Genomic DNA, 25,258 nt, shown 5'->3' with positions numbered 1-25,258 from the left:
TTTATGAATTATCTTTGCTTCATTGCAAAGGATCTAGCATAGGTGAAGGAATTTGCTAATCAACTGGAGAAAAAGTTTGAATTGAAAAGTCTGGGTGAAATACAAAACTATCTTGGTGCAGAGATACAAAAAAAAACTGAGAAAGATGGCTACGTTCTCAGTCAAAGAAGGAAAATTGAACAGCTGTTGGAATGATACAACATGAGGGATTGTAATTCTGCTCCAACACCTATGAGCATAAATTTTCACAACACTTTAGGTGAGGACAAAAGTGAAGCCTGTGATCAGGAGATATATCAGTCAGCAATAGGAAGCCTGTTATATCTGTCACAATGGTCCACCAGACATAGCTTGTGCAGTAAGCATCTTAAGTCACTGTACTGCTGCATCAACACAGTTGCATTAGATGGGTGTGAAAAGAATTCTCAAGTATTTGAAGGGAACTGTGAATTTGGGTCTTGAAATACAAGTCTCTGAAGAGTTAAAATTAAAATGTTATGTTGACAGTGATTATGCCAATGATGTGCAAACCAGAAAGTCCAGTTCTGGGTTTGTGATTTTATTTGGAGAGACTTTAATTGGATGGAAGTCCAGAAAACAAATAACTGTAGCTATTTCTACTGCGGAAGCAGAATTTATTGCTCTGTCTAAACTTTATTCAGAGGTAACCTGGTATGTACAGCTGTTAAAGGATTTAAATATAGAAGTTAAAGAAGCTATTTATTTACAGTATTTGAAGATAATGCTGCTTGCATTAAAATGGCAACAGGTGACAAAGTGAAAAGTGGAAGCAAGCATGTGGACATTAAGTATTATAATGTCAGAGAAGCCATAAAAAGTAAACTAATTTGCTCGCTTCACTGTTCTTCAAATGACAATCTGGCAGATGTAATGACCAAGCCATTGAGTAGAGTGCACCATGAAAAGAGTATTAAGTTATTTGGTTTTATGTCTATTCCAGTCATAAAGGGAGGAGCGTCAGTGTGTAAGAACTTATGAACTGGAATAGCCATAGCAATGAACCAGCCAATGGAAACTGTTATTTAACTGAGACATAGGATTGGCTGTGAGAAGCATGTGAGCCAGCCTAGGTCTGGGTGTGGTTTAGTCTCTCCCTGAGTCCTGATCTCCTGTGTTAGTTGTTGTTGTTCTCCACCATGTTGCCAATGGAAACTGTATGTATGTATCATATTTAAATATTTGAAGATAAAGAAGTTTTTTCTATACTATGTCTCCAGCTCAGTGTTTTGTACATGTGCTTAATCGTTGAGCTTATTTTTGCGCTGGGTGAGCTGTAAACTTTTAACAGAAACAAATGGAACATTATACTAGATGATGCCCAGCCTTTCATGCCTCCATCCAAGCCTGAATCCGAGGAAGATATGGAGTTCTCTGTTGAGGCCTAGAAGGGGGTGACTGTAGGGAGGAGCAGGCTGAGGGAGGACAGGGCCCTTCAGGTTTGGAACAGGGAAGGCAGAGTTCAGGTGAGGACTAAGCCCCACCCCTGATCCTAGAGCAAGGAGAGCAGAGAGGAGGAGAGAACAACCGAGGCAGGCTCAATTGCTCGGGGGGGGGAGAGCATCCCGCCCCACTCCACAAGGCACACCTGGGGATTAAGATTTAAGGAGACGCTGTGGGGTGGGGCATTTGCTGGGAATAAATGTGGTATCTTGAGATAGTGAATTGTGCTCTTGTCTTTGTTTAACCTGGACACTTTGAATTCCGGACCGGTTGGTTTCCTGCTTCACAACTACAGCCTGCATTTCTGAGTCTCTCCTTGCAGACTGCAGGCAAGCTGAGAGTTAAAAGGACTCTTTACGTTTTTGTTTTGTTTTCATATTATCTGTCTTGCCTGGAGAACATTGTAAACTTTCCTGGCTGTATTGCAATTGCCTTTAGCCAGAGGCAGCTGAAAGGAACATGTCTGTGTGCTATGTTTGAACTCTTGCCAGCATATGTAGGAGCTTTTGGGGAACATTTGCAGTGATTAAAGGACTGTTTCTCTTGCCAGCCCACTGCTTTGCCTCTGTTCTGGGCCATGGGTCATCACACAGCCCAAGAGAAACCATTCTTTTCAATAGAGAAGGGTCAAGAATTTAGTGATTTATTTTTTAACAAAAGCATTTTGAATTTGACTTGGCAATTATATGAAATTAGTGTAACTTTGTCAAAACTGGTGTCCCATGCTTACATGAAAAAAACGGACAGACACTGGCCACCACATTCTTGACACAACTTGCTACAACTTACTCAGTGGTGGGATTCAAATACTTAAACAACTGGTTCTCTTATTGGATGCAGGCCTGGGCCTCTGAGGCCTAGAATGGACTTCCGGAAGTGGCATCCATGCACTTCTGTTGGGCTGTTCTAGGCCTGGGAGGTCTCCTCTAGGCCTCCAAGGCCTAAAACGGACTTCCGGAAGCAGTGTGCATTCAGCCAGTTCTCCAAACTCAGCAAAATTTAGCTACTGGTTCTGCCAAACTGGTGCAAACTGGCTGAATCCCACCCTTGAACTTACTGGAAGGCTTCCAGTATGAGATTATGGAAGACTGACACTTTCTGACAGAATAGAGAGACATCACAGTTAGAACACCAGCTGGAAGGCAGATTCTGGTTTATGCAATCTGTTTGGATCAAAGGAAGATTGTGAGATAATTCACATGTATTCTATATGGGAGCTCCTTGTTAGTAATAGCTGGGAACAGGCACTTTTCATCAATGTGGTGATCTAAACCTCATGGATCTAGTGAACTTAAAAAGTACTCCCAAGTTGCATATTTGGTTGTTTAGGAAAAATCCACCCCTAATGGGGAAGATTAGCTCTGAAAATGATGGAAATAAGACAAAGAACAAGGAGTCATAGGACATAGAAAAATAGAGTTGGAAGAGACCTTGGAGGTCTTCTAATCCAACCCTGTGCTCGAGCAGGAGACCCCATACCATTTCAGACAAATGTTTGTCCAGTCTCTTCTTGAAAGTTTCCAGTGATAGAGCACACACAACTTCTGAAGGCAAGCTATTCCATTGGTTGGTTGCTCTCACAGTTAGGAAATGTCTCAGCTCTAGGTTGGTTCTCTCCTTGGTTAGTTTCCAACCATTGCTTCTTGTCTTGCCTTTTGGTACTTTGAAAAATAGTTTAACTCCCTCACCTTTGTAGGAGCCCCTCAAATATTGGAACAGTGCTATCATGTCACTCCTAGTCCTTCTTTTCATTGGACTAGACATACCCAATTTCTGTAACCATTTTTTCATATGTTTTAGCCTCCAGCCTCCTAATCATTCTTGCTGCACTTCTCTGCACTCATTCCAGAGTCTCAAAATCTTTTTATATTGTGTTGACCAGAACTGGATGCAGTATTCCACTTGGAATATGCATCTAGTCATTTGCATCTACATGGAATCTAGAGCAACTCTCTCTGATAATTACCCCTAGTAGTTTCATATATTTCATCAGAGATGGCCCTAATGGAGTCCACTAAATCTACTGCCTCAAACCTGACAATGTGATAGTTACATCACCATGAGAATCCCACATTCTCAAGTCCCACCTTCCTAAGACCAGGAGAAGCAACTAGGTTTAAGAAGCAAATGATAAGGAGCTTAATAGGATAAAGTTTATTGAAGGCATCAGGTTTCATGAACTGCATCTCACTTTAACAGATGCATATAGTGGCTAGACTGATTTATTTTATTTAGTCATTTAAATAATGTTTATGGTTGTTCATCTAACAATAGTGTAGAAGAATAACAAGTTGTAATGTAGGAACATTGATGCTTTAGTGCTGTAAAGCTCAAGATAAATTCTTCATTATTGCATCAGACTACAATGGAGGCATATGGGGAAACAAGAAAGGTTTTGCATTAGTGGCAAAGGAGAAAATGGGAGAAGGAAAGCATCAATGTGTGAAACTATCTGAGTTTGGGCAAAAAACTTCGGACACTCTATAGACTTAGAAGCTTGCCAAAAGTTATGGGACAGAAATATTAAATTGATTAAAACAACTTCATATAAAGAAAACCTGTATAAAATGTTTTATAAATGGCACATGACACCAGTAAGGTTAGCGAAAATGGTTAAAAATGTTTCGAATAATTGTTGGAAATGTAAACAAAAGCCAGGTACCTATTATCACATCTGGTGGGTATGTCCTAGTGCAAAGAAATTTTGGTTTAAGATCCAGACATGGCTGGAAAAGATGATTAAAACAGAGATAGAATTTAAGCCAGAATTGTTTTTGTTAGGAATACTAGAATGTAATTATGGGAAAAAGAATGAGTATTTAATATTACATATATTAACAGCCGCGGGAATAGTATTTGCCCAATACTGGAAAAATGAAGATTTACCATCTGATGAGATTATAATTAGGAAAATTCTAGATTGTGCAGAAATGGACAGATTAACGTTAAAGATTAAAGAGAAAGAAGACTCAGACTATTTTAAAACATGGGAAATTTTTTATCAATGGTTAGCAAAACAAGTTAACAAAAACTGCTTGTGAAACTTATTAAGATGATTGACTTTTCTTTTTGATTAACTGATATGTTTTATAACTTTTATTATTTTTCTTGACTACTGTTACTTATTATGATACTAATTAATCCTGTCAAATACTTGTATCCGGACAATAGTTTGCTTGCTAAAGCTTGGAATGTTATTGGGGGCAACCCCATCATTGTACCCATCCCTACCCCAATTCCTTCCTTGAACTCTATCCCGAATTCTACTACCTATAATTATCCTTGTTTTCTCTTACCCTGATAAAAATAAAATATTGGGGAAAAATGTGTGAAACTATTCTAAAGTAAAAACATATTCTAAGGTAGAAAGCTTCCAAGAACTTTGTATTCAACAAATACATGACAAAAGATTCCAAAATATACAAATATAAATGATTAAAAATGGAAATTTAAAAGAAAAGATATTGAAAATGAAAAATAATAGAAATACATATTTTTATTTACATTATTAATATTGTCTTTTAATTAGTTGCTCCCGGTTGTTTAGTTCTGGCCTAAAAATTATTACATAACATTTGGGGAAATATATGCAAACCAACAACCCAGCACTAGAGGCCAAAATGGAGAAAACCTCCACAGCCACCATATATTTGCCTTTTGTGCTGAGGTAGGATGGAACAAAGGAGAGCCACACACTGCAGAAAATTAGCATGCTAAATGTAAGACATTTGGCTTCATTGAAACTACTGGGAAGCTTCCTGGAGAAAAAAGCTACTATGAAACTGGCAGCTGCCAGAAAGCCCATGTAGCCCAAGACACAGTAGAACATGGTAGCTGAACCTTCATTGCACTGCAGTATCATTTCCTTAATTTCTGAATGGGTGTCAACATCTGGAAAAGGAGGAAATGTGAACAGCCATACAATGCATATGCCTGCTTGAATCAGGGAACAAGACAGAACAATGGAGGTGGCTAACCGTTTTCCTACCCATTTCCTCATTCTGGATCCTGGCTTGGTGGCCATGAAAGCCAAAACTACAGTGATGGTTTTAGCCAGCACAGAAGACACAGCCATTGAGAAGATGATGCCAAAGCTAATTTGTCGGAGGAGACATATTATATTGCCTGGTGCAACGAGGAACTGCAGTGAGCAAAGGAAGCAGAGGAGGAGGGAGATGAGTAGAACATAGGTGAGATTTTGATTATTAGCCTTGACAATGGGAGTATGGTGATATTTCAAAAATGCTGACAGCACCAAAATTGTACAAAAGGAAAAAAAGAGTGCCAAAATAACTAGACTTATTCCCATTGGTTCTTTATAGGATAAGAAAGATATTCTCTTTGGAATACATGAATCTTGGTCCATGCTTGTATATTGGTCTTCTGGGCATCCAGAACAATCATCCATGTCTGTAAGAGTTTTTTAAAAAAATAATAATCTGTTATTCCTCTATTATAATTCCATTACTCTTCTTATCACATATAATTTTTCAGTGTCTTTCCTTCATCTATAGCTGGCACCAATATTTTCAGTTTGTCTTTGTATACTACTATTGCTGTCTTCCAACTTTTGGGATACTGGTCAATTAATGAAAATTAGGAGGCTAATAATGGGGGGATCAGATAAATTCCATTTTAATTAATTGGGATAAAATATAATTAATAGCATATGTTTTAATTCCAAAGACTCTATTAATATGATTTCTGATAAGATGACCAAAAATAAGTATCCACTTTATTTCTATATTGTTTTTATTCAAATTTTTATTAGAGTCCACATGCAAAGCTTTAAACTGTGACTTCCATGCGTGAAGAAGAATTTGATTGGACAGATCGAGCAAACACTTAAAATGTAATCCCAAAACCTACAGGAAAATGAAAATATTATGTTGGGGAGACAGAATTCAGAGATAGTTGATCAATTGTAGATAATATTCTTGTATTACACATCTTAGGCAGATATGTGTAAAAAAATAAAACCTTGATTTTCCTAGATTTTATTTTTGCTTTTGATTCATAATTTAGAACTTTTTGGAAGAGAAAAACTCTCAAATACATTTATTGAGAGGCACAAGTGGATCTTGTCATTGGTACTTCTACATGGAACAACCCTTGAAAAGTGTCTGGAAACTCCAATTGGTTCAAAACATAGAATCCTATATGGTTTTGTGAGGCCAGGTATCCATATAATAATAATAATAATAATAATAATAATAATAATAATAATAATAATAATAATAATAATAGTAGTAGTAGTAGTAGTAGTAGTAGTAGTAGTAGTAGTAATAGTAATAATAATAATAATAAAGTTGGAAGGGACCTTGGAGGTCATTGAGTCCAACCCCCTGCTCATGTGTCACCTCTCCTCCAGGAGATGCATTGGCTGCCAATTTGCTTCCGAGTACAATTTAAGGTACATATTGTCACTTTTAAAGCCTTTTAAAGCTTGGGATCAGGTTATCTGAAGGACTGTTTCTCTATGATTACATCCACCCGACCCACCAGAGCAGGGATACAAGAAATATTGATCTCTCCTTTCCTAAGGATGTACATCTGGTGGGACCCAGAAGGGCCTTCTCCATGATGGCTCTCTCACTTTGGAACACCATCCCCTAGCCCCCACTTTGACACTTTCACAAGATCCTGAAAACCTGGTTTTGCCAATAGGCCTGAAGAATCCAGAGTGGGATGGAGTCCATCAAGTGGGTTGTTTGACTGATTGTTGTCACCAGGGGGATGAGGAGATTATTGTTTTTATTATTGTATATTGGGTTTTTATTTTTTGTACAGTAAGTCGTCCAGAGTCACTGAGAGTGAATGGGCAGCATCTAAATTTTCTAAATAAAATAAATAAGTAAATATTTTTTTGTTGAAGGAAAGGTGAAAGATTGGTTTATCTTTAAACTACTGAAAAAAAAGTATCCCAAGCCTTTCCAGTCCCTTAAAGCAAATATTGTGAAAGGTAAATTGATGTGCTTTGTTTTATCAATTGAATTGATATGGCTGGTGTGACATAATGAGAAGGCTGAGGTGCCCAATTCATGTAATACAGGCCAAGGAAATTAAACTTTTAATCCCCTCAATAACCCTTTCTCCTATCTTTTCAAGAGGTAGTGGAGAGGGCAACTTCTGCTGACAAATACAAATAGTCCTTGACTTACAACCATTCATACATACAACCACTCATACAACCATGACCAAAGTTACAATGGCTCTGAAAAAGGGACATATGATCATTTTTCATGCTTACGATTGTAGCAGCATCCCGATGGAAATATGATCAAAATTTTGATGCTTGGCAATTGGTTCATATTCATGACTCTTGCAATTTTCCAGAATCATGTGATCACCTTTTGCAACCTTCTGACAAGCAAAGTCAATGGGCAAGCCAGATTCACTTACTAACTGAACAACTGCAAAATTCACTTAACAATTATGGCAACAAAGATTATAATATGGGGCAAAACTCACTTAACTGTTTCACTTAGCAACAGAAATGTTGGACTCAGTTGTGGTTGTAAGTTGAGGACTACCCATAAAATAATATAAGCCAATTTCCATACTTATGTGTTGGTGGATCTGTTTGGTATATCCTGCAGAGTCACAAGATTTTATTTCATAATATCTCTTACCAATCAGGCTTGACATTTTCTCTTTAGGACATGGAAGACAATCATAGCAACAAAATTGTTTTTCCTCTTGCTTTCTCCTGAAATTACCAGGGAGGCAGCTCTTAGTACACAGAGAAATAGGTAGTGTCTGGCCCAGAAATAAGAAAAAAATAAATCTATTAGCATTCTTACAAGTTATTTGCATATAGTGAACATGTACATATAAAATATCATATGGCTATTGATTCTACAATGAAGAAGTAACCAATTTACCAAGCAATTGATATATCTAAAAACTCAATAACAGTAGCAGGCAACTTTTTAAAAAGTTCAACTCTCTCTTGCTGCCCTTGGAGCTTGGTTGTTTTCTTATAGATGTTTCCTTACTTAATTAGGTAATATCTTCAGGGCATACTGATGTTACATAGTTGGGTAATGAAACATCTACAGAAAAAAACAAGCTCAGAGAGCATCAAGGATTCCACAGTTCTGAACTACAAATATTGTTATTACTCTGTAAATCATGTAGATACATTAATTAGCACACCATCTTCAATATTTTTCTGACAAACATCATACAAAGAAACATATACCTACACATGTACACATGGAAGAGATTTTAGAAGTAAAGGTTACAAGCAAAAAAAAATCTTTTTTGAGGTTAAAGGTTTGTTCTTTGAGTTAGTGGGTTGGTTTCTGAAGGTTTTGTTACCAGGCTAGGTAACATATTACCTACCCTGATAATGAAACATTTAGGAACCAACCCACAAGCTCAGAGAACAAACTTTCACCCTCATCCTACACCCAAGCTATAGATATTTGCCACTATTGTAAAATCCGTTTTTTTCCATCATAGTTCCCATATGAGGGGAAGGCTTCCATGTAGAAACCGTACAATTTGTTTTATTGATTTCTATATATGCCCATTTCAGCAAATGACTGGGCAGCTCACAATTCAAAACATATATTACAATTAATTTTAAAAAATACTTTAAAACAATAAAAGCAGTAAAAAGCATTAAAACAATAATATATATAATTTTTTTTATTAATAATACAAAATTAAAAACACATTGGACATAGATATGACATCATTGGTTCCATACATCTTCCATCACTTTACAGTAATATTAGTACTCATATAGACATATAGTTCTTGAGCGTTGCTCACTATTTATAATATAATATTAACACTTTTCCCCTTATTTCTGTATATCTATTTATCTTTTAAATATACATTTGTCTATAATCTATATTTTATTCTAAACTATACATTTGTCTTGGCTACCCTCTTATTGTCTATCCAATCATAAAATTGTTCCCAGATTTTGTAGTACTTAGTTTCACTTTTATCCTAGAGTTCCTATGTAAGTCTATCCATTTCAGCGCAATTGAAGATTTTCAGTAATATTTCCTCTTCGGTTGGACTATCTTTCTCTTTCCATTTTTGAGCGAAGGCTATTCGTGCCGCTGTTACTATATGCAGTAGTAAATAATTTGTATCTTTCTTATATTTTCTTTCTATTATTCCCAATAAAAAAAATCCAGTTTGGCCTCTATATCTATTAGCAAAATGTCTTCCAGCAATTTCTTTAATAAGTTCCAAAAATTTTGTGCCTTTGGGCATTGCCACCACATGTGGTGGTAATTCCCAACGGTCTCTCCACACTTCCAGCATATCGAGGATTTCCCCTTGTTCATTTGTGCTAATCTTGTGGGAGGGAGGTGCTACCTATAAAACATCTTATAGAGGTTTTCCTTATAGGAGGTTGCTAGAGTAATTTTTAGATTTTTTTCCCATAAACTTTACCAATTATCCAAATCAATATTGTGCCCAAAATATTTACACCAAATTATCATTGTTTCTTTCACCTGTTCCTCAATCATATCTTGCTCTAATAAATATCGATATAGTTTACTTATAGTCTTGCCTTCTCTACTAAATAAGATTTTATCTAATTCTGAAGAGTCTTGCTTTATGCCCCGTTCCTTTTTGTCTTTATTAAATTTGGATTGGATTTGAAGATACGCCTACCATTCCAAATCAATTCCTTCTTCCTTTAAGGTATTTCTTGCTTTTAATTCTCCTTTCTCATTCAAAATATCTTTATAGGTGACAGCACCCCCACATTTTATCAAATTTGGATGTGTGTACATTTCTAATGTAGACACCCAGTTGGGGATTTTCGTATAATTATTTCTTTTTATTTTTTTCCAGATATCCAATAGTGCTCTCCTAATATAATGCTTCTGGAAGTATTGTTAGGCTAAATATCTTTCTTCCCACAAAATAGCATGCCACCCTGTCTGTAGGTCATGACCTTCTAGTGCTAATAATCTTGTATTTTTGAGATGCATCCACTCGCTTAGCCAGACCAACGCCGCTGCCTGATAATACTTTGTCCAGTCTGGTAGGCCAAATCCTCCTCTTTCTCTAGCTTCTTATAATAGTTTTAATCTGATTTTCAGTCGTTTCCCTTGCCATATGAATTTTGAAATGAGTCTATCCAAATTTGTAAAAAAATCCTTTTTAAGCCGAATTGGTATGCATTGAAATAGAAACAACATTTTCAGAAGAACATTCATTTTAATGGTGGCTATCCTACCCATTAAAGATAACTGTAGTTTTCCCCAATTTTCCAAATCAGACCTAATTTGCACCATTAATTTTCATAATTGTCTTCTTTCAGAGTGATGCATCTCGCTGTCAATTGGATTCCCAAATATTTTATTTTTTTCGTAGTCTGCATATTTATCCTTCCCTCCAATTCTTTTTTTTTTTTTGCTCTTTAGTCATATTTTTAATTATCATTTTTGTTTTATCCTTATTTATTTTCAGGCCTGCTACTTCTCCATAGTCCTCCAGCACTTCCATCAGCCTAAGACCAGATTGTACAGGCTCTTCAATAATAAATACAAGGTCATCCGCAAATGCCTGTACCTTAAAACTTTCTTTTCTTACTTTTAAACCTTTAATTTGTTTGTCTTCTCGAATTGTTCTTATTAAAATCTCTAATGATAAGATAAAAAGCAGTGGAGATAGTGGACAACCTTGCCTAGTGCCTTTTTGAATTAAAAAGTTCTTTGTCGTTTCCCCATTTATCACCACTCTGGCTTCTTGTCTGGAATAAATTGTTTGGAACATCTTTATAAATTTCCCCCCAAAATCCATATATTTTAATTGTTCTAGTATGAAATCCCATTTGACGTTGTCAAATGCTTTTTGCGCATCAATGAATATCAACACCATCTGTTTTTCGTTATGATTATTATTAGGATTATCCAAAATAATCCTAATGTTATTCCTTATATGCCATCCGGGAAGAAAGCCATTTTGGTCAGTATGAATAAAATTCTCTAAAATTTTCTTTAGTCTATCTGCCATAATTGTCATGAATATTTTATAATCCAAATTTAGTAGGGATATCGGCCTATAGTTTTTAATATAAGTCAAATCACAATTTTCTTTGGGAATCAATGTGATTGTTGCTTCTTTCCATGTTTCAGGTATCTTGGCTTTATTCAGTACATCATTGTACACCTCTAATAGCAGTGGGCTTAATATTTCCTGATGATTTTTATAGATTTCTGAAGGTAGACCATCTGGGCCTGGTGTTTTGTTACTTTTTTGTTTTTTAATTGCCTCAGATATCTCCCTTGCTGTTATCTCATTATTTAATAAATTTTACCTTCCTCTGAGATTCTGGGCAAATCTGTTTTTTTTTTTTAAGGTATTGCACCATCTTGCCTTCTTCTACCTTCTCCTTATCCTCATAAAGGTTTTTAAAGAACTTATACGCTATTCCTCTTTTCCTCATTTTGGTAAATTAACTCTCCTTCTTCATTATATAATTTGCTAATCTGGTTCTTTTCTTTTCGTTTCCTTAGTCTCTAAGCCAGCCATCTTCCCGGTATATTTGCATTTTCAAAAAAAAATTTGTTTAATGCTTTTAATTTGTTGTGCCATATTTTCCTTTTCAATGATATTTAGTTTATGTTTAATTATATCTATTTGATGTTTCAATTCCCATTTTATGGGTTCTTTCTGCAACTCCCTTTCCAGTTTACTAAGATCTTCCTCTAAGTTTTTTTGCCGTTGTCTTTTTTGTTTGTTGTCTTTGGCCATATATGATATTGCAATACCCCTCATAAAGGCTTTTGCCGTGTCCCACAGATTCTGGTTGTTCGTGTCTTCTTTCTTGTTACTTTGAAAAAACAAGCTCATTTGATCATCCATCTTTAATTTAAATTCATTTTGGTTCAAAATTGCTCTTTTTAGTGTCCATCTCCTTATCTTTTTTTTTGCCATTTCCATTTAATTTTAATGGGATTATGGTGTGCCCACAAATTTATGTCAATATTAACTTCCTCAATTCCCAAATTCACCTCTGTCGAAGCCCAAACCATATCAATTCGAGACCAAGATTGATGTCTACCTGAATAATAAGTATATTGTTTCTTATCTCCATTTCTTTCCCTCCAACAATCGTTTATATTTAATTCTTCCACCATCTCAAAAAATGAATTAGGTAATATCCTTCTAACACCTTTCTTTCGTCTGTTATTTCTATAATCTAGTTCTCTGTCTACAATCGCATTAAAATCTCCAACTATACACAGATTATTACATTCTAAGTCTCTAATTGTGTTATACCATTTCTTATAAAATAGTTTTTGAGCCTCATTAGGCACGTATATTCCAACTAACATCAGTTTTTTCCCATCCACAGTTAATTCTATTATCAATATTCTGCCCTCCTCATCTTTATACACTTGTTTGGCCAAGATACCCTCTTTTACATACATTACAATTCCCCCTTTCTTCTGTTGCGATGAAGATATAAACATCTTTCCTAACTTGGAACATTTTAACAAACATTGATGCTGCTGTTTTATGTGCGTCTCTTGCAACACTGCTATATCCACATTTGACTTATACAATTTACTTTAAAAAAAATTCCTTTTCCCTGGAGAATTTAACCCATTAACATTTAATGATAGAACTGCTAATGCCTCTTGAAAACCTCTATTTATACTTAGGGTTTGTTGCCCTCGTTTGTCTAATTTCTTTGTAATCCTTATGTCCACCATCATTGTCAATTCCAGTGTCACATTCTCTCTTTCCCCGTTTTCTTTTTCCTGTATTCAGGATTCCCCCCTATTTGGTAACTGTTCTACTGGTTCTCCTTCTTCCCTTCTTTCTCTTTCCTCCGATTCAGTCTCATTATCAAAAATTTTCTGTAAAACTCTTCTACTTTGTCCACCGTGTCCAATCTCAACCTTCTTTCTCCCCAAAATACCATAATCCCTTCTGGAGTCAACCACCGAAAATTTACGTTTTTCCTTGTTAGTTTTGCTGTAAACATTTGGTAGGGTCGCCTTAGGTCTCTTACCCTTTTCAGGATTTGTTTGAGCACCACAAGCTGTCTTCTTCGTAACTCTAGTGGATCTTCTCTAGTCCTATGAAGAATCTCATTGCGAGTCGATTTTTTAGCAAATCTAATATGCACTTCTCTAGGTAAATTATGTCTACGTGTGTCATTTGTGTGAATTCTATAGATTTCATCCATTTCCTTAATCATTTCTTCCTTCCCAGTTCCTAGAGTTCCTGCCAGTAGCTCCACCATCATCTCCGGAAGATCTTCATTCTTTCCTTCCCACACATTCTGAAATCGTAGAAAATGGGAAGCCTTGTCTATTTCCAATTGGATTATTGTCTGTTCGAGGTCTCTATTAGCTTGGATTAGTCTTTCTTCCATCTCCTCCGCTTTTCTTTCTTCCCTTCCCATTCTATCTTCCATCTCCTGTAGTTTTTGTTCATTTTTTAAAATTTGTTGCTGAAAGCATTCAAATTTATCATCCATCAATCTCATCTTTTCTTTCATTTCTCCCATGTCATTCCTTACTTCTCCTATCTCTCATTTCAAATCCTCATGGTTCTTTAAGATAACCTCCTGTATTGTTTGTAACATCTATTGTAAATCCTTAAATGAGTTTGATCTCTCTCTGTGTAAAAGTCCTTCCGTAGATCTTTGCCCTGCTGGACTTGGTTCCATTGTTGTAGTTTGGATTCCTTGCCTCTTTCCTATGCCAATTTTTTGTCAAATTTGGGATGCTTGTCATTTTTAATACCGCTTTAAATTAACTTCTCCACTACAGTTCCACTACAACTGTTCCATTAAATTTCCCGCATCCAAAATTACTCTTTGAATTTCCTCAATTTATAAGTCAATTATTAGCAAGCCATCCGAAATCAGTCTTGTTTGTCTTTAAATTTCCTCTTCTTCCTTAAATTGTCACCAGTTTTTCCCTCATCCACTAGGTGTCTCTTACTCCTTATTATCCAAGTTAACAGTCAATCTTACTTCAACATGTCTGCGTTCTCTGATTAGTCAGCACTTTCACTCCCGAACTAAATCATCAGCAATAATAGTAGATTTCCTCTTCCTCTTTTCCCTCACGCCACCAGTGAAAATTTAATTCGCTGAAATGGTCTCTTCTTTGCCTCTACTGGCTATTCGCTGCTTTACTACGGAGGAAATTTCCTCCTTCCTTAGGCCTCCTTCTGACTCTTCCCTCTTTGCAATCCCCTGAGAAGATCTTCACCCCGGGTTACTCACCGAGGGTTGCCAGGATCATTTTGCCCAGGTCCGTCTCTCCGTTGTCCAGCTAGTCCACCACTAATGTTGTCCAGCTGCCTTTTGTTTTCTCTTCCCGGCCACTATTATGGGCCGCCTTTCTTCCCCCGCTCGACTTCTCTGAGGCTTTCCTGCCATCCACACTCTCAACTGCCACTGTGAGCTGCACTGCAGGGTGCCTCTTTCTTCTGATTCCCCTCCAAGGAATCTGGGACTCCAAAGAATCTGCCGATCGGATGGAAAAGGCTATGTATTCGATTCTCATAGATGGAGAGCCATTCCGCACAGCCTTTCCTCTTGACAGCTGGCCCCACCCCAAAGCAGTAAAAAAAATTGAAGTACATACAAAAGTAAGATATCTGGCCCATTAACCATTTAGCTAGGAGGCACAGTTCTTGGCACATGTAGCATCTCAGGCTCAAGAGCATAACCAGGTTTTTAGAACGTTATGAAAGGCTAACAGGTTTCGAGCCATTGTAATATTCGAAGAGAGGATGTTCTCCAGAGCAAGGGCCACTGCAGAAAAAGTTAACATTCTAGTCCCTGCCAACCAACATTCTTTGGCTGATGGAATGTGCAGCATGCCCATTCTATTTTAGCTGGTTGGATGGGGAAAGACTATAGAAAAAAGACAATCTTTCAGATACCTGGTCCCAAGCCATGTAGGGCTTTATAGATAACCACCAGCTCCTTGAATTGCACCTGGGAACACACTGGCAACAAGTGCAGCTGACTCAGGAGTGGTGTTATGTGTGCCAGATATATGGCACCAATTATTATCCATACAGCTGCATTTTGCACCAGTTGAAGTTTCTAAATGGTCTTCAGGGGCAGCCCCTTGTAAAGTGTGTTACAATAGTCTAATCTAGAGGTTACAAGATATGAGGTACTGTGAGCAGGGCAATCCAATCCAGGTATAGATGCAACTGGTGTACCACCTGATGGTGTGCAAAGGACCTCCTAGCCACTTCTGTCACTTGTTCCCTTGGTGCCGTTGCTTACAATTTTTTTCAGCTTTATGCATAGATGTAGTATGTTTATGTTTTATTTATATAGGTGGTCCTTGACTTATGACCCCAATTGGGACCAGAATTTCTATTGCTAAACAAGGTGATTGTTAAGTGCATCATGCCCAATTTTACAACCTTTTTTCCCATAGTTTTTAAGCAAATCACTGAAGTTGTTAAGTGAATTATACAGTCATTAAGTGTATCCAGCTTTCTCCATTGAGTGCTTGTAAGAAGCTGTCTTGGAAGGTTGCAAATGATGTCCACATTATCCTGGGATGCTGCAACCATCATAATTACATCTCAGTTGCCAGGCACCCAATTTTTGATGACATGATTGTGAGGAACGTTTCAATGGTTATAAGTGGGAGGATTTATGTCATAAGTCACATTTTTCAGTGCCATTGTAACTTTGAATAGTCACTAAATGAATAGTTGTGAATTGAGGACCACCTGTATATTAAATAACATCTAGATGTAATTACCTACATTCGGAACCTACTTGGTTGAAAGTTCCATGCCAGGTGATGGCTTCATCGTGAATGATGACCTTTTTGCCCTCAGAAGTCGAGGGATTCAGTTTCCCAACTTTCACTCGACAGAAGGACTGGTTGGGGAAGGTGACCCAGTTGATAACATCAAATCCAACTATCAGTTCCCTCTTCTGATCAAACAAAATCTCATCCCCAACACTGTTATTAAATGCAATGCTTTTTAGAAACTGGTGGAGCTGAATCAAATAATACACAAAAATTGGTCAGAATGTCATTAATGAATAAAATTCCCTGATATGTAAAAGCATCTCATTAAGAAACTTCCAATATTCTATAGGGTTATATTTTTCCCTGAACAACATTGCAATTTTCTTAAAGATTCCATTTTCATTAAAAAAAAAATATGGTTCCAAGATAGTCTACAGTACCCTAACATTTTTTAATGCATATCAAATGAAACACTTCCTGTCTTCTAATGAAAATTGACAATATGGAATAATTTCTGAAAGCATAGATATCTTGGCTTGAAAGGACTATCTGTTTTCTAAGAAGCCTCACAGAAGATTAGAAGAAGCTTAAGGAAACTTGATGGGTATCAAGTATAGATCAGTTCTTAATTTTCATGAGTGCAACTTCCTATTAAACAATTTTAACCTTTCAGATTATGAAAGAGCTAACATCATGGAATACTGAGCTATAACTGATAGAGGGAATAGGTTAAGGTTTCAGCTTGGGTATTACTTTTTTTGGGCAGACTTTTGAATGAATCAAGTTTTAGAATGTGTTGGGGATCTTTTAAAAATCAAATGCCACATAATAGTCCACTTATATTATAGAAAATTGTCCAATTGAATTGATTTTCAATGTATTCTTTCTCTGAATGTGCATTATTTGGACGAGGGGATAGATGGGGAAATCATCAAATTTGCAGATGACACCAAGCTGGCAGGAATAGCCAACACTCCAGAAGACAGGCTTAGGATACAGGAGGATCTGGACAGACTTGAACACTGGGCGCTATCTAACAAAATGAAATTCAATGGTGAAAAAAGTAAGGTTCTACAATTAGGCAAGAAAAACCAAATGTACAGGTATAGTATAGGGGGTACCATGCTCAATAGTAGTAACTGTGAGAGGGACCTCGGAGTCCTAGTGGACAATCACTTAAATATGAGCCAGCAGTGTGCTGCAGCTGCCAAAAAGGCCAACAGAGTGCTTGGCTACATTAACAGAGGGATAGAATCAAGATCACGTGAAGTATTAATATCACTTTACAATGCCTTGGTAAGGCCACACTTGGAATACTGCATCCAGTTTTGGTCACCACGATGTAAAAAAGATGTTGAGACTCTAGAAAGAGTACAGAGAAGAGCAACAAAGATGATTAGGGGACTGGAGGCCAAAGCATATAAGGAAAGGCTGCTGGAATTGGCTATGTCTAGTTTAATGAAGAGAAGGATGAGGGGGGGACATGATAGCAGTATTCCAATATCTCAGGGGCTGCCACAAAGAAGAGGGAGTCAAGCTATTCTCCAAGGTGCCTGAAGGCAGGACAAGAAGCAATGGGTGGAAACTAATCAAGGAGAGAAGCAACCTAGAACTAAGGAGAAACTTCCTGACAGTTAGAACAATTTACCAGTGGAACAACCTGCCTCCAGAAGTGGTGAATGTTCCAACACTGGAAGTTTTTAAGAAGAGACTGGACAGCCATTTGTCTGAAATGGTATAGGGTTTCTTGCCTGAGCAGGGGGTTGGACTAGATGACCTCCAAGGTCCCTTCCAACTTTATTATTATTATTATTATTATTATTATTATTATTATTATTATTATTATTATTATTATTATTATTATTATTATTATTATTATTATTATTACTATTATTATTATTATTATTATTACTATTATTATTATTATTATTATTATTACTATTATTATTATTATTATTATTATTATTATTATTATTATTATTATTATTATTATTATTATTATTATTATTATTATTACCAATATTTTTGTCTTGATTTTATATTTGTACATATTCTGCTTTTTTATAGGTATTTTCACTGTATTTCATTAAACTACTAAAAACCATTTTGGAACTTTCTTGAGGTTCAAAAATAGGAAAAATGTCCATTTCTGGTTCCTGAAATGTGCAGAAATTTGTATGTATCTTAGTAAATTTGTATGTCTATGAAATTGTACTGGAAATCAGAAGTATAATAACTCTAACATCAATTTATTGAGTAAACTAAGCGATCTATATACATCTATAAAGACATTGAATAGATTAAAGAATGACAGTTCAAGTCTATACCTGCCATGAATGCTGAGTCTGAAGATTTTGTTTTCCTCTGTACAGGTTTCTTTCTTGTTTTTGCTCAATCTGCAGGGCATGAAAAGCATGAGCTATAACATATACTGCATTATATATATTGTAACTATGGCCAGTCATGCTCATTTCAAAAAAAGTCCCAGGCAGGTCCTCTAGTTTCTCCTTCATAGTACAAATATCACTATCTTTATCATTTACCAAAGGATTGGGAAAGGAACAGTCAAATGCATGTACCCAGACATCATTGATAAAGCCATCTTCCTTTGATGAGAAATGGTGTCTTGCCTGGAGAAAGTCCTGAAATCCTGGAATTTCACTGGAGTGAACTGAAAAGGACAGGGAACCATGGATGTCTTGAATGTCCCAGTTCTTTTGGTAAAACACTGATGCAAGATCCATCTGAGAAGTCATGATCCACACCTTACCTTTAGGCTCTAAAGACACTAGTTCCATTTTAGGAAGGTGTAGTAGTAACCTCAAATGCAGAAGTGTTCTTTCATAGACAATTATTGCTTTGGCTTTGTTGTTCATTGAAAAATGATATATTTCTGCTAGCCATTCTAGATCCTCAGAAATACTACTGATATAAATTGGTCTTATTTTTTTAAGGAAGGCAATACAAATGCCATGAAGAGGAAACGTTGAAAATGTCATTCTCACAAATCTTCCATCGTCATCTTCTTTTACAAGAATCCCAACCCAGGTCCATCCAAAGTGCAAAAGTAGATGACGCAGACCTTTGTATTCATAACTTTCATCAGGGACCATTTGATAGAAGGAAAAAGATTCAGTTTGATCGGGCATCTCTGGATGTGATCCATATATAATCTACAGGAGTAAAAAAAAAAAAGAAGTAGAAATTTAGAGAATGGAAGGAAATTAATATTTTTCCCCCATGGAAATAATTGGTGGACTAAAATTTCCTAACATTTAAATTTAAATTAAAAATGTCATTGTATACACAATTTAAAATTACATTTTGTGGTTTTTTAAATTATCTATCTATCTATCTATCTATCTATCTATCTATCTATCTATCTATCTATCTATCTATCTATCTATCTATCTATCTATCTATCTATCTATCTATCATCTCCAGATAGGCGTTTTAGCCTTTTCTGTAATTAAAAAATTCTCAGGAAGCTTCCTTTTTAGGATAAAATCCTATAACTTGAAGAAAAAAAATGTGAGAAATATAATTAGGTGCTGCTGTTTAAGAATGAAAGTTTTTTTCTTAGCTTCTCTCTAAGAAAACAAATATTTTATTATATCTATGACCAGGAAATGTGATTTATGAACTTTTTTTATTAATCTTGCTTATTGTGAATAGTTCCACTTTTAAATAAATATCCTTAATTCACTGAATATTTTATGATTACACTAGTGGCTTATTTTCTGCAATGATTTTTTTAAAATTTTATCTTTTATTGACTTATATACTTTATTCTTATAAGATTTCCAAGTTACAGAAATGTAAAAAGATCAAAATGACATAATATGATATCGTGACTCATCACACCTCTTACCTGTGGAACTTTGTAGGTTTTCAAGATATCTCCCATGTAAACAGAAGTTTCAGAATAAAGAGCTCCAATGACTGCAATCAGGTTGTTCTGAAAGCCACATTTATAATTTGGAATCATTCTCTTCAATGGTGAAAAAAGGTTCATTGTGGCATGATAAGTCCATGTCCCATCGTAGCTGTCAAAAATATTGAAACCCAAGGTGATGTTGTGCAAGATCTGAGGGTTTTCATTGATCTCCTTTACAGCAAATATTAAAGCTAAAATATGCTGATAAAATTTAGTCTGGACTCTGCAATAAAAAAAGCATTATAAGATACATTCTATATCTAACAAAAAATATTGCAACAAATGTATGATCCATCAAACCATTCTATTTCTGAATGCAACACTTTATCTGTCATGCCAATGGAATACACTTTATCACAAAATCAGAATGTCACTCAATTGACACAGGATTAGTTCACATTTCTCATAATATTGCCTTGTTTCTAAGTTTAAGTCACATTTTCTGGCCATTGCCATTTTGGGGTTCTACACTGTTGTTTGTTTGCTTGCTTTGCTTTACTTTTGTAATTCTAGTAGATGAAGAGAAAGATATGCATTTTGAAGTCCCATAGTCTTTCTTAAGAAAGTCAACTCAATGACTAATTATATTTTCTGCCTATTGCTGGCATTTTGAGTTCAGCACAGTGAAATTGTTAAATAGCTGCAGTCCCATTGATAAGGTCTTGAAAGGTGGAGGCATGATGAAAATATTTGCCATGTGAAGGTACCAAATAATGTCATTAATCTATGTTTTTTATAGAGAGAGAAGTGTGCCATTTTATTGTTATTGAACTATAAATGTTTTTAAGAATCTATATTAATCTAACAGTCCTTATATTAATCTAAATATGTATTAAAATACACTTTAATTTTTAACAAAAATATAAATATTTTACTGTCTAAGATGCCTTTCAATATCACTTTTTATCATTATAGATAATAGATAGTAAATGTACATGCACTAAGAGGATGATGTATAATATAAATTAAAAAGAGGGTTTTAATATAAAAACCATTTTTAGAACTAACCATTTTTTTCAAGTTTCAGTACATCTTTGTTTTGAATTCTTTTTGAATAAAAATTGCTGGCCTTTTCCTTAAACATTGCTATTCCTATACCAAATCCAATCAGTTAGTTAAGTGAGAAAGACTTCAATTAGCAAACTCATTGTTTAATCTATTTCGTGCTAGGAATAATAAATCAGCTAATATAATTCTTTTCAGAAGTCCAGTGAAAATGAAGAATAAAAAAAATTCATCATCTCATTAATGGCTCACCTGGAAAATTTACTTATTTCACCCCGTAACTAATTCTATTGCTTTGGGGATTGTTATTCTAGAGTACAATCTGGAATACTAAACATTATTATATAAAAATCTTACATGGGTTCTCTTATAAATGAATGATGGGGATCTTCAGTAAAGGTAGCTGGATCTGGAGGCATGAGGACAAGAGAAGTAATAGCACCCATGATGAGATCACCAGACTGGAAATAATTGTGAAGAATAGGGAGGGGATCATTAACCTTGCAATTTTTCATGTCAGACTTGTAAACCATATCAGATAAGAACATAAGCAAAACTATGAAGATAATTATGCCAAACATATGTCCCTAATAGAATTTGTTGGATAAAGCTTTAGAATGTTCAAGGTTACACAAGAAGGAACTATGCAGTCACCCACTCCTCACAATACTTAATTTCTTCTGAAACTCTGAAAAACAAGTCCTAATTACCAGGAATTATTCTCATAGCATTTAGCTATAACTAGAGTCTAGCTCTGAATGGGAACAGCCAGAGATTGTTCATAAATACTAAATTTTATTCTTGCTTATTGCATAAATATTCCATATGAGGGCTTTAAGTGCAACCAGAATTCAGAATTAATAATAGTACTGCTAATTATATATGGAGAGAAAATTGCAATAATTACAGTTTTATTTCTCTATAGTATTGTGAAAAAATGTTTTCTCATGTGTAAATACTTATTATTCCAATCTGGCTAATAAATGCCATTTTTAAATGAACCAACATCAAAGAAATCAATTTATGAATGAAAGAATATTTTTAAGGGAAAGAGAGATCTGGGAAATGTTTCTTTATTATACTGAATATTAAGTCAAAATGTCCAAAGATGGCTTTCTCTCAAAATGGGGTGCAATTTCAAAACAAAGTTAATGCATGTGGAGGTTCAGGACCCTTCAATATGTGCTTAAAACCAATTCTAATTTTTTTAAGATGCTTGACAGGTAGTCATTATAAAACACTCATGATTTCTAGATTAGATGAAAAGTTATCATGTTTAATTGCCTCTCTACTAAGCTCATGCTGTTTTCAGAAAGCCACTGTTCTAAAATAATTGGCAACCAGTAATAAAACATACAAATTAACAAAAAAAGAGGATCATGTTACTGATAGGATTCATGGATCCATTTTTTTTAAGCAAATCTGTTTACCACCCAAGCTACCATACCTTTTCCAGCTACACTATGACTAGTCAAATGACATTGTCAGACTCCCTGGATGAAACCCAGCAGAAACTACTTAGACACTAAACTTGGCATGTTTAAATAAACATATTTATTACATACTAGAAAGAAGTCACATGATTGCCTTAAATCAACATTTCTTTTTTATAACAATTGCTATTTAAGGCTAGTGTTTTCTCCATTTTATGTCACATTCTGAGACTGTTACCATGCTGTATGAGAGCATGTAACAAACAAAAATATATGATATTATCAAGAGAGTAAAAGAATTGAGATGGAAATGGGCTGGTTACATAGCAAGAAGAACTAATGGCAGGTGTACCAAAGCAGCCAAAGAATGGATCCCACTTGATAAAAAGTGTCTACAAAAGAGATCTAAAACAAGATGGATTGATGACATCAGCAAGTATTGTGGGCTCAACTGACAAAATTAAATTGATCAGAGAATGCTATGTACAAATCATGCTAAATACAAGTATACTTAAAACTGATAAATAAGTTTTCATTTTGATAAAAGAGTTCAATAAAAGAGGAGCCTTGCAACTTTGCTTGAGGGAAGGGAATTTTACATGTCCATCTTCACTATATAATTGTACAAATTTTGTCTTACTTTGCTCCATACTGTAAGTCTTGTTATCAAATTTGCATTTTTCTGATAAAAGGAAATGAGAAAGTCATTACCAATGATATCATTCTCTTACGAATTTCTCTCTTGATTCCCCTTGATAATTTTCCAATAATACATAGTACGTCAACATTTGTCTTTGTCTACTGTTTCTTTTCTATGATATGTTCTTGAGCTGAGATTTATAAAAGTGCTTTCAAATAAAACCTACATTTTTATCTATTCCATATTCTCAATACGGCACATCTAATAAAATGTTTTTTAAAGTTCACATTAATTTTAATTTCAGTATACTATGAATATCATGGCACCCAAATTTCAGGTTATGACCTTCTAACTGTAAAAATCTCAGCAACATCCACTCTTTCATCGAGACCAAACAATGAGCAGCAAAATAGAATTTCAAATCCAGTAAAAGCCAGTCCATCTCTTTCATTTTCAGCTTGTTAAACTTTATATTTATTTTGTGTTTTTTCCCTGCTATATAAAGTTCGATATATCTTTTTGCCATTATTTAAATGATACATCAGTTGTATCATTTATAAAACAGGCATTGTCTGAACCAAAAACATAATTCTTGGCAAAATATTCATAAAGATTATCCCCAACAGTGAAAATTTTAATTTATTCCATCTTAATATGTCCTTCTTATTTTCTATCAGCCATAACAAGGTAGACCAGACAAGAAACACAAATCCAGTAATCTAATTCTACTTTACTGTAAAGCTACATTAGCAGCATCTTGGAAGTCTGAAAGTAAAATTCTCTTGCTGACATTTTTACAACCCAATAACTTAGGGACAGTCCCTTTTGAGCCTCTTACTCCACCCTCTATGCAGCTGTGGTCTATGCTAGCTCTTATCTGACCATTTCTTAGGCAGCAACTCTTTGCCTGGTCTCCCAATGTCTTACCCCTTCAGTCTTATCTGCCTCTCTCAAGTTCTCAGAGAAAATTGGTTGTGGGCTGTGAGATTGAAGTGGTAGTTGAGTCATTCCTATCTTCTGTCAGTAACTCCCAAAATGGCACAAGGTATCCAGTAACTGTGCCTGTAAAGGTCGTTGCCACTCTTCATTGTAAATCTGATTGTCTTTCCCCTCCCCCATAATCTGTATGCCTGATGTGGAAGTATCTCAGTTATTTCCCAAGCCCACTACTTGGTCTCTTCCATGTCCCCCAACTTGATATCCCTGAGGTGTCCTCTAGTCTACTCATAAAAGAAATTGTCCTGCTCATATTGGCCAATGCCTAATCCTGGAAGGCTAGTAGTTACCAAGAATGGGGTTTGTTTGGGTATTGGTTATGAAAGCAGTGCACCAATTGCAGTACAAGTACATCCAATGCTGTCTATCATGACTTCTCAGCCTCTAGGTAATTTTCCAGTGTATCAAGTAGTCAGCTCATTTCCTTCTAGCACCACCTCCATATTGTACTTTTCCTCCCTTTTCCATACATTTACCAGTATGGGAAAAGGGAGCTGTTATGTCCTGGGCTGTGATTGACACAGCAGGTGCAGGAAGCTGCAGAGAGACCCGGGCAGATCACGTGGCTGCTCAGGCCAGACAGGCTGTCTCCAGTCTATTGCGCATGTGCAAGGCAGGAAAGATATGTTGCATTGATTGGACAGCCATTTGTCCGAAATGGTGTAGGGTTTCCTGCCTGAGCAGGGGGTTGGACTAGATGACCTCCAAGGTCCCTTCCAACTTTATTATTATTATTATTATTATTATTATTATTATTATTATTATTATTATTATTATTATTATTATTATTATTATTATTATTGTTGTTGTTGTTGTTGTTGTTGTTGTTGTTGTTGTTGTTGTTGTTTATTTTATTTATTTATTTATTTATTTTATTAAATTTATATCCCGCCCTTCTCCTTGCGGACTCAGGGCGGCTAACAATCGGGTAAAAATACACAAATAACATTACAAATTTAAAAATTAGTTAAAAAGGAAATATTTAAATTTAATCTAATTAAAATATAATTAAAACCCCCTCTAAAAGTTTCCCCTAGGCCAGTCCCGC

General features: G+C 35.5%; 1 protein-coding gene across 1 annotated transcript; it reads right to left on the bottom strand.

Moving 5' to 3' along the window:
* Positions 1-4,969: 4,969 nt before the first annotated feature.
* Positions 4,970-23,256, bottom strand: LOC107294912 (vomeronasal type-2 receptor 26-like; the record flags this gene model as incomplete). Its single annotated transcript, XM_015824181.1, has 8 exons — positions 4,970-5,871; positions 8,094-8,216; positions 13,549-13,738; positions 16,220-16,447; positions 18,527-19,372; positions 20,071-20,359; positions 21,499-21,697; positions 23,215-23,256. Coding segments are annotated over 8 exons (2,819 nt in total), but the record flags the coding sequence as incomplete, so codon positions are not given.
* Positions 23,257-25,258: the final 2,002 nt, after the last annotated feature.

This window comes from Protobothrops mucrosquamatus, unplaced genomic scaffold (assembly GCF_001527695.2).
Source record: "Protobothrops mucrosquamatus isolate PMUCROS unplaced genomic scaffold, P.Mucros_1.0 scaffold2150, whole genome shotgun sequence".
Taxonomy (NCBI): domain Eukaryota; kingdom Metazoa; phylum Chordata; class Lepidosauria; order Squamata; family Viperidae; genus Protobothrops; species Protobothrops mucrosquamatus.
The sequence above is the reverse complement of the archived record's forward strand: the minus strand, read 5'-3'. Positions and strand labels throughout refer to the sequence as shown.